Source organism: Mus caroli, chromosome 3 (genome assembly GCF_900094665.2).
Source record: "Mus caroli chromosome 3, CAROLI_EIJ_v1.1, whole genome shotgun sequence".
Taxonomy (NCBI): domain Eukaryota; kingdom Metazoa; phylum Chordata; class Mammalia; order Rodentia; family Muridae; genus Mus; species Mus caroli.
In genome coordinates, this window is record NC_034572.1 from 135,859,043 (window position 1) to 135,873,067 (window position 14,025).

Below are 14,025 nucleotides of genomic sequence, written 5' to 3' on the forward strand. Positions count from 1 at the left end.
ATATCAGATGAGACAGCCTCATTCCTGAGCTTCTCAAACTGCCTCATGAACATGGCTGTATGTTACAGCCCCCAAGGACCAGCCCTTTCATAGAAACCCTTAGCTGGATAATCCTGAGAATCCTTGTGATAACCTGTTAGCAAACTCTCTCCTTGAATTCTGCACCAGTCACTGATAATTTAGGTCTACTGAGTACTTCTAATTTCACTTTCTTCTTTAACACTGTGTTTGCAGAAGTAGCTCTAATTCAACTGCCTCAGCAGAAAATTTTTGCTAATGCTCTGGACCGCCCCAGAAATTGGAGGGATGATAAAACACCAGGTGCCAAGGGCATCCATCAGAGCATCTTGATTCAAGAGGGAAGAAGCCACCAGCTCCTCTTCATTTCCTAATTTTATCCAAAGGTAAGGAAGGATTTCTGCTCCAGCTGAGAGAGGGGGAGGGGCAGGTGTGGGAAAGGCTTCCAGCATACTGATGAATCCCTGTAGATAACTGCTCCACAGGAGGCTGTTGCTCAGGAGGTTTTAGAATCCAGAGTTTGTGTGGAGGGAAGGTATGCTGTCAGCTACACTGTTTCTGCTGTGCTCAATTAATAGGTATCAGGCAGTGGAGTCCACAGAGGTTGGGGGAAAGGGGGACGGGGGGGGGGGAAGGGGGGGGAGGCATGTTCAGCATTCACTGTACTTTAAATGATCTTTGTTGCCCTAAGACTCTCACACAAACTCACCCACTCTGTTGCCAGTTTGTATGCCTTTTGAAAAATGATAATTGTACACCTCTGGCAACTTGGAACATGTCAAAACAGATACTCCTCCCGCTGTCGACTCTGGAGGTGATAAACTCTTGCAGACAGCTTTTCTGGGCCACCGTTATGGATTGCTTCCTCTTTTATGGCAGCACAAGCCAAATAACAATAAAAACTACCAGGGTTTAAGAGATGCCTCACTGCTTAAGTTTGGTTTCTGACACCCAACTTGGGCAGTTCGTAACTGTTCCAGCTCCAGTTCCAGGTTATTTGACAACCTCTTCTGTCCATTGTGGGCCACCACAAATGCATGGTAAACCCACATACACATAACTAAAAAGAATTTTTAAAAGTCCAAACTCTCACTTTGGTAGTTTCCAGGGTCCATTGTTGTTCAAAGGGAAAGGTTCTGATCCAGAAACATGACCAGTGTGTCTGTTCTGTTCCCTGCAAGTCACAGGAAGCAGGACAAGGGAGGTCTGGCCCTCTGTTGGATTTATGTGGAAAAAACCAGCAGTGATAAATGCTAAAGCCAAATGCTAAAGTGATAAATGCTAAAGACAAATCACTCTTTGTCTTCACTTTACCACTCTTTACTTACTTTATGATAACCCTTCTGACTGCGATGAGAGACAATTTCGTTGTAAGCTTAATTTGCATGTCCCTGCAAGCTAACGATATTGAACACTTTCAAAATTATTATTATTATTATTAATTACTAGTGTTTGCGCTTCTTTTGAGACTTGACTATTCAGTTCATTGTCCCATTGATGGATCCACAGTTTTGTTTGTGTTTGTTTGTGTGTGTGTGTGTTTGTATGTGTGTGTTTATTTTTCTGGTTAATATGCTCTGGAGACAGCTGGCAAAGATCTTTCTCCCACTCTGAAGGCTGTGTGTTCACTCTGTTACAAGTCTCTGTCAATGGGCAGAAGTGTTGTAGTTTTGTGTAATCTGATTTGAGATTCTTGTGGTTAATTCTCACATGATTAGAGTTTTACTTGGACATGCTGTGCCAGTTCTGAAGTGTTCCCCAATATACTTTTGTTTAACAAGTCCAGCATTTTTGGTTTTAAAGGTTAATTTTTGTTTTTTTTATGTTTACATATATGAGTTTAAAATATAAATAACTCCAGTACAGTCATTAATGCCTCCTGGACACTTAAAAATATGCAATAAATAAATCCTGAGTATACAACATTTTGGTCCATCTTATTTTTAATAATAATTAGCTGGAATTAAGATATGACTATGTCATTTTTCTCCTTCCCTTTCTCTCACCAACAACCTCTCTAATGACAACCTGCTGCTCTCTTTCAAATCCATGGCTTCATTTTCTTTGATTGGTATTACACATGCACAAACACACACACTCACACACACAGGTATATATTCCTCAGTCAATGAACACACAATCTGTTTCATCTGTATAATGTTATTGGATGGCTATGATCTCAGGACAGTCCACTTGGTATTGGATAACTAACCATGAAGCTCATCCAGGAGGATTTATATTCCAATCTCAGCATTCCTTAGTTGCCTGTAGTGCCTTGTTGAGGGTTCAAGCCCCATGAGATTTCCCCTTTGATGGTAAGCATGTCCATTGGTGCTGTACTTCTTTGGGGGTCTTGTTTAGGCAGCCAAGCTGTTGAGTCTACATGGGTATAGCTTCTCCATTACATCTAGGAACCCCAGGTTCATATCAGACTTCCTGTTTTACTGACTCTTCAATCTTTTCACCCCTTCCCCCTTTTCTGTGATGGTCCCTGAGCAGAACATGCAGAAGTCAGGTTATAGTTGATGCTGGGTACCACACAACCATTTGTTCCTTGAACTTGATTGGTTGTAGTTTTTTGTTGTGGTCTCTACCTGTTACAAAGAAAAACTTCTTTGGTGAAGGATAAGAGCTACACTTATCTGTGGGAATAAGGATAAGTATTTAGAATGCAGTTAAGAATGACGCTGGGTACTCACTGATAAGTGGATATTAGCCAAGAAAGTTAGAATACCCAAGATACAATTTACACAACTCATGAAACTCAAAAAGAAGGAAAATCAAAGTGTGGATACTTTGCTCCTTCTTAGAAGGGGGAACAAAATACCCATGGAGAGAGTTACAGGACAAAGTTCAGAGCTGAGACTGAAGGAAGAACCATCCAGAGACAGCCCCACCCGGGGATCCATCCCATAAACAACCACCAAATACCAACACTATTGCACATATTAATAAGATTTTGCTGACAGGACCCTGATATAGCTGTCTACACTGAGGCTCTGCCAGTATCTGGAAAATACAGAAGTGGATACTCACAGTCATCTATTGGATGGAACAGAGGGTCCCCAATGAAGGAGCTAGAGAAAGTACCCAAGAAGCTGAAGGGGTCTGCAGCCCTATAGGAGGAACAACAATATGAACTAACCAGTACCCTCAGAGCTCATGTCTCTAGCTGCATATGTATCAGAAGATGGTCTAGTCAGCGATCAGTGGGAGGAGAGGTCCTTGGTCTTGCAAAGATTCTAGGCCCCAGTACAGGGGAATGCCAGGGCCAGGAAGTGAGAATGGGTGGGTTGGGGGAGCATGAGGTGGGAACATATAGGGGATTTTTGGAAAGGAAACTAGGAAAGGGGATAGCATTTGAAATGTAAATGAAGAAAACATCTAATAAAAAAATAAATCTTAAAAAAAAAAAGAATGATGCTGGTTTAATAAAGTGACAATAGTAGGATCTCCTTCAAGACTCATGGCCTTACTAGCTTCAGGTAGTTAGTTGGGTTCCCAGCCAATGTGTGTGTGCTGCTATTGTACCCTCTAGTTTATAACAGAATGCTCATGATAGTCCAGGTCATTGAACTGAGTTCTTCTAACTGACTCAGAACATTTCCTCTTTTATCATCTCTTGCAAACATAAGAGTACTCTCTGGAAATGGCCTCAGAAATCCACATGAAAGGCCCAGTGTGCCTCATCAAGAACTCTGGTGAGCAGTTGGAGGTCTACCAGGAAGCACTGGACATCCTGTCTGCTATCCAAAATCCTGTAGTGGTCGTAGCAATAGTGGGCTTCTACCACACAGGCAAATCCTATCTGATGAATAAGCTGGCTGGAAAACAGAAGGGTGAGTTCTACCAGGAGAGCTCTGCTCAGTACCCCTTCCCACATCCACTGTCAGTATCCAGAAAGCAAATATGAGTAGAAAAAAGTCAAAGATGCAGGTCATATGGGGTGCTTTTTGTCCATCAGTGGACATGCATTTCTGAATTAGTGTTCCCAGTGCTTCCTCCCACAATGTCATCACGTCTTTTAAAGGTATAAGCATGTCTTAGTGGGCTTCATAAGTTCTCACCTTTCTTATCCTCATCTCTAGCCCTCCTTCTCTCCCTCCCTTCCCCCTTCTCCCCACGTGACCATGGCCAGCCTCTGTTTTTCTTACTACCTTCTCTCTTTTCCCACCCCTTCTACAATAAAGCTCTAAAACTATATAAAAAAAAAAAAAAAGCAAGTCTTAGTGGAAGAAATAATACATTAGTAGGGACAGTCAGCTTACGTTATAATGAATTAGACAATATTTGTTAGAATGTTCATTCAGGAGGAGGAAGTGTCCACTTAAGTCTAAGGTGGAAATGAATGGCTGATAAGCATTGGATGTTCTGCACTCCATGTTTCCTGGTTTGAAATCAAAACCAACACTTGGAACTGGCTGGTCTTCTGTAAATGGTAAACATGTTCATTCCAAGGCAATTTCAGGAAGCGTGTGCTGTTTATCTCTCCATCTCATCCCCACTCTGTAGGCTTCTCCCTGGGCTCCACTGTGCAGTCTCACACCAAGGGCATCTGGATGTGGTGCATGCCTCATCCCCAGAAGCCAGAACATACCCTCGTTCTGCTTGACACTGAGGGCCTGAAAGACATGCAGAAGGTACGGCATAATCTTTCATATCTACTCATGGTAAATCAATAGTCATTCCCAGTCTTCAATTATAGTACTGATGCATCAAATTAGTGTATCACTTACCTAACATAGGAACCAAGAGTTGACACTAAAGTCAACATATTAACAGAGAGTCAGCCTTCATATGCGGGGGCCTAGCAAACACAGAAGTAGATGATCACAGTCAGCTATTGGATGGATCACACGGCCCCCAATGGAGGAGCTAGAGAAATTACCCAAGGAGCTAAAGGGAACTGCAACCCTATAGGTGGAACAACAATATGAACTAACCAGTACCCCGGAGCTCTTGTCTCTAGCTGCATATGTATCAAAAGATGGCCTAGTCGGCCATCACTGCAAAGAGAGGCCCATTGGACTTGCAAACTTTATATGCCCCAGTACAGGGGAACCCCAGGGCCAAAAAGGGGGAGTGGGTGGGTAGGGGATTGGGAGGGTGGGTATGGGGGACTTTTGGGATAGCATTGAAAATGTAAACGAGGAAAATACCTAATAAAAAAATAAATTATATATATAAAAAAAGAATAACTGACAATATTTTTTACCATTTTTCTCTTATACCACCACACCATGTTTTGGTGAGACTTTTAACGGTGTCACTAAATATGACTGTACATTTTCTGAACTTGCATAAGTGTGATCCTATGGAAATGATGAGAATTGTAACTTCTACATAGCACTATCAATGAGAGGAAAACAATATAAAATGTATACTTTTGATAGGGCTCTAATGCAGTGAAGAGACATTATGACCAAGGTAACTATTTTTGTTAAAGCATTTAGCTAACATTTAACTGCTTCAGAGGCTTAGTCTATTATCATCATGGTAGAGAACATGGCAGCAGGAATGGCAGGCATGGTGCTAGAACAGTACCTGAAAGATACATCCTGATCCATGGGCAGCAGGAGAAAGGGGATGGAAGGGAGGGAGGGAGAGAAGAAAATGGAGGGATAAAAAGAAAGTAATAAGGAGAGAAAAATAGAGAAATTGCGAGAGAGAGAGAGACAAAGACAGAGACAGAGAGACAGAGGCAGAGAGAGACAGAGAGAGACAAAGACAGAGAGACTGGGCTTGGCATGGGCTTTTGAAACCTTAAATCCTACCCCTTGGGACATACTTTCTTCAATGAGGCCACACTCCTAATTCTTCTAATGCTTTAAGAAAATTTCATTCCATTCCTGGTGACTAAACCTTTAAAAATATAAGTCTGTGGGGAGCATTCTCCCTCAATCCACCACAATTTGCAATAGTGTCATTTTTTAACTCTACTTTAAACCACCACAGTTTGCAGTGACATCCTTTTTCATGGAGGATCACATTACTACTCTTCCCAATATGGAGCAAACAAAAGTTTCACTGAAAGAGAGCTAAAATGGCCCTTCCCATAACATGTCCTGGGAGTGAAATCCAGCATGCCAGTTTAGATTTTAGTAACTGACCAATGTTATGACTTTTAAATGTGAATGTCCTTCATGNTCTTATATACATGGATATACTTTGTCATATTTGAATTATACAACATAAATTTAAGATTCATAAAATCATTGTACAGGTACAAATTTATTATGTAGAAGAAATGACTTACCTTTGTTGTCATAGCTGATGGGGGACAGATAAAGGCCATTTTTGCCTAACCGAGTTGATGGATAATCTCTTAGTCACTCTTCTTCACTCACTGACCTGTAGGGTGACAACCAGAATGACTGCTGGATCTTTGCCTTGGCCGTCCTCCTCAGCAGCACCTTCATCTACAACAGCATAGGAACCATCAACCAGCAGGCCCTGGACCAGCTGCAGTATCCTTTTGGTGTTCTCTAGCATAGTCCTAAACCTAGAAACAACAGCATCAATATGACATCAGTTAGATAGGCAGACAAGGACCTTAATATTTTGAAGTCTCTCAATAACAAAACCCCTGATTTTCCTCATGTGAGTTTGCCTTACTACCCAGAAAAATTCAAACTTCTTACATCATACAATGCCTCAGACAGAGTGGTACACTTCTGAGAGCATCCCTATCTGGCTCAGTATCCTGCATTTGTCCAAATCTTCAACATGATTCAGAACTCATGTTCTTAATAGTCAGTATTCTTATTATGTCTAAATGAGAGTAGGCATCCTGACTGCTCACTGGATGCTATAGGTAATATTTATCCTACAAACTCATCAAGGGATCCTAAACCTTGAATGAAGGAACAGCTTCATTCTTCCCAACAGGTGAACCAGCAGGTAAGGCCATTCTCATTCAACCCCAATTGCAATAGCCAATCTAAGGGATTTGGAAAATCCTTGTCTCCTTACCAGGTTTACTTCAGTCCCATCACAAGTTCAAGTTTTCCTGGCCTACCTGTCCTTTAAACAGAGTCACATACTGCTCAGAAAATCCATTTCTGGATTGATATCCCACATCCCTGTTTACATTCTCTTCTTTTTGTGGCTTCTAAGTGTGTGACACTAGTGGCTGTGACTCTGTTAGCCTGGTTTTACTTGGATCTAGGGACTGTCATTGTGCCTCATGACACAATTGGAGCACCCATATGTCAGCTGTCATCAAGTAGTTACAGCCACATTCAGCCATTCACATGTATCAGCTGATGGAATACATCATGTAGATATCTTAGAGACAATTCAAATCAAAATTCACAAAATCTCTCTTCCCTCCATGTTTCTAATTACATTAACATTTCCCATCATTCACAAAATTGCTCAGATTTAAAACATAGAAATCAGTTGATATAACCATTTCTTAGTACAATGAGAAGTCATTGTTTTACTCAGCTCCATTAGCAAAGCTCTTTCCTTAAACTGACACACTCCCTATGTTGTGTGTAGCTTTAAAAATTTGCTACCACCTTTGCCCAGGAGATTCGACCCTGAAGGTGCAGCCCATACTCTTGCCTTTCCCAATTCCGTTTTGTTCCCCCTGGCTTAGCTTTGCCAAGCTGCCAGCACCAACACAGCTTCTCTCTCAACCCACCTTTGCACAATGAAAAAGACTCAGAGAGCTTTATTACTTTAGAATTTGCCTACTAGCACAATTGCCTGGCTCAAATACCTCCCACTTGGAAATGTGTGCCCTTAATAATTTATTATCCCCATCTGTCCTCCTGCCCTAAACTTAATGACTCATATCAACCATCCTCTGCGGACATCCTCTGCTATCTGCTGGTGACAGAGGCTGCTGGTTCTAGCTTCACTGAAATCTTACATGATTGTTTTGTGCTTCTTCTTCCAAAACCAAAAGTCCCTCCCCCCACCCCACTGTCTTCAGACACTGCAGAAGAGGGCATCAGATCACATTACATATGGTTGTGAGCCACCATGTTGTTGCTGGGATTTGAACTCAGGACCTTAAGAAGAGCCATCAATGCTCATAACTTCTGAACCATCTCCAACCAGGAAAACACCTTCTCTTTCACTTTGTCTATCCCCCTGAGAGCTGGAAGTGCCACCTATCCCTTCTGCCCAGGAATTGGCTCCTAGCATCCTTTATTGACCAAATCAATAACTAATTAGGGAACCAGATCTAATATCAGCATACCACCCCCTATCTCTCTACATACATTCCACAACAAATTCTAGTGTAAGCTTTTCTTGTCTTGGACATGTCAACTGCCAAATTATTCTGTGCATATACTCTTGACTATCAAGTATAGTCACAGCCAGTATGATCTTCAGAAATGGTGTTATATCATATCTTCTCTTCAAAAAGTACCTTCCATTTAGTGCAGATCAAGCTGAAGACTAGAGTCTGTCTAACTTAATGTCCTACATATAGGTCTTTTGGAACTTCTTCCCCACCACACAAGCAAGCATTATTTATACTCAGTATATAATCACATTTTTCTGTTTAAGGGTTTATAAGTGATGTAACCTCTATTTGGAACATTCCATGTTTGGATTTTGGAAAACCTAGAATCTCGAAGATCCAAGTAGCCCTTTGAAGACTTCCATGTGCAAGCAACCCACACAGATCCATGCATTGATTCACTATTGCTTGGGCTAGTTTATTTTTTTGAATCACAATTTTAGCAATATTTGAGGATTATTTTTCATGTACTTATTATCTGTCTCTTTAAATATGATATACATTCAGAGTTGGCATTCTCTTGCTTATTTTAAAAGGTTCCCCAGGGACAGTGCTTGTTCAGAAGCAGATATAAAATAGATATTTGTGACCAATTAAATTCTGAAAATGATTAAGCTGTCATATAAATATATAATTTTGTGGTATAGTGGTGGGATCCACATCATAAAAATGGAGATTTCCCCGTAGTTTTCTTAACTGAGCATGTCAGTTATCTGACAGAACAGACTGATCTAATCAAATCAAAGTCATCACCTCAACAGAGTGATGTAGACAACTCAGCTAACTTCGTGGGCTTTTTTCCTGTCTTTGTGTGGACTCTGAGGGATTTCTCCCTGGATCTGGAAATTAATGGAATATCCATCACTCCTGATGAGTACCTAGAGACTTCACTGGCTCTGAGAAAAGGTAAATGGGCTCAATGGAAGCTTGTGATATCATGGTAACAATAGCATAAGGATCGCTTCTGTATTCCTGGTAAAATTCTTGATCCTGTGTTTGTGCTTTCCTCAGTGCTGTTAAGGGAAGTGAAAACACAACTTGATGAATTTGAACTGTACCATCCACAGCTTCTCAGAGGGCTTGTTCTTTCTTGTCATTTTGTTTTGTTTTACTCATTCTAGATTAGTTATTTACCCCTTGCTTTGGGAAAGTTATATTACTGAAAGTGTCATTTATTTGAAAGAATTTATTTGAAGTTTACTGCATCTAATTTATCCTTCCTTAAGGAACTGATGAGAACACTAAAAAATTTAATATGCCTCGACTGTGTATCAGGAAGTTATTCCCAAAGAGGAAGTGCTTCATCTTTGACAGGCCCGGAGACAGGAGGCAACTTTCCAAACTAGAGTCAATACAGGAGGACCAGCTGAATAAAGAATTTGTAGAACAAGTTGCAGAATTCACCTCATACATCTTCAGCTATTCTGATGTCAAGACTCTGTCTGGTGGCATTAGAGTCAATGGACCACGTAAGTCATCCCTTCTACCTCTTATCTGGTCTTCTGCTCATTGTAGGATACTAACAAACCCACTCTAACCAGACCAAACACCATTTGTTGATGTTGTTGAAGATGGAGTGTATGCCTCTCATGCACTTGGAATTTACTTGGGAACTAAATGTATTTCTCACAATCTCATCCTTGTAATAGCAAACAACAGCAGAAACCACCAGAACATAATGTAGCCTGAATTTCCACTTGTTCATGGTTCCTTATTAATAAAGAGGTTAACTGATTGTCACAGATCAAATACCACATAGGGCTAATGCAACAGAGTAAAGCCTAAGGCAGGACATGACTTTCCAACTTCAGGAAAGTAAAAGCTATGTGACTGAAAGAAGAGAGTGCATGAGAGGAGTGGAGTCATGATGCAATGGTGCTGTCCTGATGGAGCAGACATGACTGGAGGATCTTACAATTGGCTCCAAGCTTTGTAGGAAGGTCTCTAATTTATAGACATCTGACACTTGAGTAGAATTAAGTGGTCATTGGGTTAGGACAAAATTAGGGCAGTAAAAACTGTCAATGAGTCATGGAAGCTACTATATATTGGTGTCAAATATAAAAGTTTTCATTATAATAAAATACAACAGTATGGTAGGTCCAAGAAGGAACTACAAATATGTCACCTCAGACTGAAGCTCTTCATTTCCTGTATATTTTATTATTTCTTGAGAAAGTAATATCAGGAGGAAGAATTAGTGTTTGGAGTGGGTAAAGTTGTTTGTTTTTTAATAATTTACTGTGGATTCCCCCACCCCTGATATTTATAGCAGGGGAACACCATTGAATCAGGCAGCTGATATTTATAATAAGGAACACCATGGAGTCAGTTAGCTCACTGGCCAGGGATGTCGTTCAGATAGTAGAGTGATTTACTAACATTCACAAAGTTGTTGGTTTGATCTCAGCACCACATGAATTGGTATGGCTGTGCAACCTGGAATCTTACTTTTGCAGGGGTAGAGGCAGGAGGATCGAAAATACAAGGTCATAGCCAGGCAGTAGTGGCACATGCCTTTAATCCCAGCACTTGGGAGGCAGAGGCAGGCAGATTTCTGAGTTCAAGGCCAGCCTGGTCTACAAAATGAGTTCCAGGACAGCCAGGGCTATACAGAGCTGGTGCCAGGTCTTTTGTCTCAATAGTTCTGTGCAAGTCAGTCCTGCACTCTCTTTTCTGGTTCTATAGTTGGGATGAGTCATGGATTTGATATTTTTCTTCCTTTCAAATCTGTAAGTACACTTTGTATGTGTGTTCATTTATTTGGTTTTTTTGTTTTGTTTATTGAAATAGTGTAACATTTCTCAGACTTCCCTTAACTTTGATATGTAGCCAACAATGACTTGTTTGTTTGTTTGTTGTTTGTTTTTGTTTTTGTTTTTTAAAGACAGGGATGTGGTCCTTTCAGTAATCCAAAGAGCAAAGATGTAAGAAAAGCTGAATGTCTTGGTCATTCTATAGCTCTCATGAAAAAACAAAACAAAACAAAACAAAACAAAACAAAACAAAACAAAACAAAACAAAACAAAACAAAATAGTGGATAGACACATTTATAGAGTGTGGAAAGTGGGCTAGTAGCATGTAGTACAAAAAATACGTAAAAGAAAGAAAGAAAAAAGGGAAGGAAGGAAAGAAGGAAGGAAGGAAGGGAGAGAGGGAGGGAAGGAGGGAAGAAGGGAGGGAGGATGAGAGGGAGGGACAGAGGGAGGGAAGGAAGGAAGAGCAACAGCCAAATTCACCCAAGTACAACAGGAGAAGTGGAAGAGGAGAAAGATGATGACAAGGTTTCTCTTTGGTCATTTAAAGAGAGAGAAAAGAAATACAATGGAAAGGGAATTTAAAAAAAAAAAAGAGGAGAGATAAAATAAGGAGACACAGTGTCTCGGGCCATCCAAACCCTGTCCTGAGAAATTTAATACCAAATCTATCTCTTAGTTAAATGTAGAGGCAGTAAAAATGGGCTTTGAGCTCTGGATCTCCAGGTTAACATATTATCCATTTGGTGTTCTTTCTCAGAAAATTGTGGAAGCTATGTGCTCTGTCCAGCAACTAATAGTCATTTTGGAACTCCTTCATCATCTAGGTCTAAAAAGCCTGGTGCAGACCTATGTCAGTGCCATCTGCAGTAGAGATCTCGCCTTCGAGGAGAGTGCTGTTCTGACTTTGGCCCAAATAAAGAACTCAGCAGCAGTGCAAAAAGCCATCGCCTACTACGAAGAACAGATGAATCAGAAGATCCACATGCCCACAGAAACCCTACAGGAGCTGCTGGACATGCACAGGACCTTTGAGAGGGAGGCCATTGAGGTCTTCATGAAGAATTCTTTCAAGGATGTAGACCAACAGTTCCAGGAAGAATTAGGGGTAGGTTTGGCACTCAACATCTTGAGAGTCAGGAATATATTTGTCTTTTTGAGGAGAGAATTGTCCTTAGTCTCCAAGAGAGGAATGCTCAGTGATGTGCACAGATTTACAATGACTGTTGAAAGACTAGATTCTGCTGGATTTTGATAAAAATTCTAGTATTATAGTGAATCATATTTTCCACAAAATTTCATTTTCTTTGTTATAAGAAAACATGGACATTTGATCAGTGATGATCTCTCCCTGATTAGCAATGCCCAGATTTTACAAATGATACATTGTTGTGATCAAAACTTCTAGTGCAGCTAGCTAGTCAATGTCGTTGGAAATAGGCATCTTCTTACCTGAGGTATTTTTAGGATGGAATGTATATAGAGGTTCATTATGCTTTCTAAATGTTGAAATTCACATCATTACCATCTTCATCATTCATTACCTTCACGGTGACAAAAACACAGAATTTTAGAATATCAAAAAGTATTTATTCTTTTATTGAATAGTTTTAGTAAAGTCTCTGGCCTTAGTACCCTGTGTTACCTCATAATCTGACATTGGTATTCTCCATCCTGCTTCACAAACAAGGAATTATCTGTCCACACATGGTAAGGACACCAAGCAGTAGAGTCACACATTCAGTGAGAACACAGGAGCCTATCTAACTCTAACCTGTGTGATCTGAGCTATCCTTAAAATCAGAAATGTTAAAATAAAACAGTTTCCTATGATGTAGCATCTCTATGTTGACAATCACTTTCTAAGTCAGAAAGGGTGGGCAGCAGAAGGGATGCAGAATTCCTTCAGGGATTAACAAACTGAAGGACCAGTTTCTGAAGGGACATTACAGTGAGGTGAAAAATGAGTCCTCAGTTAGACATTCTCCTGTAATCTGTTGTGTATCTCCCTCCTGTGCCCTACCAGGCCCAGCTGGAAGCCAAGCGAGATGCCTTTGTTAAGAAGAACATGGACATGTCATCTGCTCATTGCTCAGACTTACTGGAGGGCCTCTTTGGTCATCTGGAAGAAGAAGTGAAGCAGGGGACATTTTATAAACCAGGAGGTTACTACCTTTTTCTTCAAAGGAAACAAGAGCTGAAGAAAAAGTATATCCAGATTGCTGGAAAGGGACTCCAGGTAAACTGAGCAGTTTTAGCATTTTGTGGTACTTGGTAGAGAATCTCTAACAAATTCTTGCGATTTCAAAGACACTACAATGGTGTCTGTGAGCTGTGCCCTCCTCTTACATTCATCCAGGCAGTCAACCATGATATAGATTGTAGCTTCTTCCTTGGGAGTAAAATTGGACCTCTCAGAAATGTTTGTGGAAATCATTCATTCTCTTATTTAGTTATCTAATCATGCAAGAGTGATTTATTTACCCCCAGTGTTTAGAGTACTTCTCAAGGATCTAGGGCTACTGTGATTTAAGGAATAACCAAACAGAACCAAACCAAACCAAACTAAACCAAACCAAGTAACTAGTAATTTCTTTCTCGTAAGCTCTAGGTAATGCTAGTTTACAGACTAGTAATAATCATAGTAATAGCAGTTGATACCTAGATTGCCCTCACTTTTTCTAGAAATAAACTCACTGAGTTCTGGCATCAATTCTATTAAGTAATTATTATTATTATCTCATAGAGAGAAAAGGAAATTGTGGCAGAAGAAAGTTAAGACCTCACTCAAGATCAAGTCAATGAGCTTCACAGACTCATTGAAAATCCAGGGTACATAGTCTTTGCCTTTAGCCATTTTATTTTATTTTTTTTATTATGTATTTTCATCAATTACATTTCCAATGCTATCCCAAAAGTCCCCCATACCCCCCTCCACTTCCCTACCCACCCATTCCCATTCTTTTGGCCCTGGCATTCCCCTGTATTGG

General features: G+C 40.4%; 1 protein-coding gene across 2 annotated transcripts in view; it reads left to right on the forward strand.

Annotated features, from left to right (window-relative positions):
- The first annotated feature begins 310 nt into the window (after positions 1-310).
- The window catches only part of LOC110290935 (guanylate-binding protein 1), a 29,634-nt gene continuing 15,919 nt past the window's right edge, over positions 311-14,025 (forward strand). The window contains exons 1-8 of one of the 2 annotated variants that reach the window (XM_021157847.2): positions 311-404; positions 3,654-3,857; positions 4,531-4,658; positions 6,376-6,485; positions 8,988-9,184; positions 9,505-9,747; positions 11,863-12,143; positions 13,062-13,274. In XM_021157847.2, the coding sequence (XP_021013506.1) occupies positions 3,668-3,857; positions 4,531-4,658; positions 6,376-6,485; positions 8,988-9,184; positions 9,505-9,747; positions 11,863-12,143; positions 13,062-13,274 (1,362 nt within the window). In that variant the 5' untranslated portion in view covers positions 311-404; positions 3,654-3,667. The remainder of the gene's footprint in view (positions 405-3,653; positions 3,858-4,530; positions 4,659-6,375; positions 6,486-8,987; positions 9,185-9,504; positions 9,748-11,862; positions 12,144-13,061; positions 13,275-14,025) is intronic. The other variant, XM_029475557.1, reaches the window with a different exon arrangement.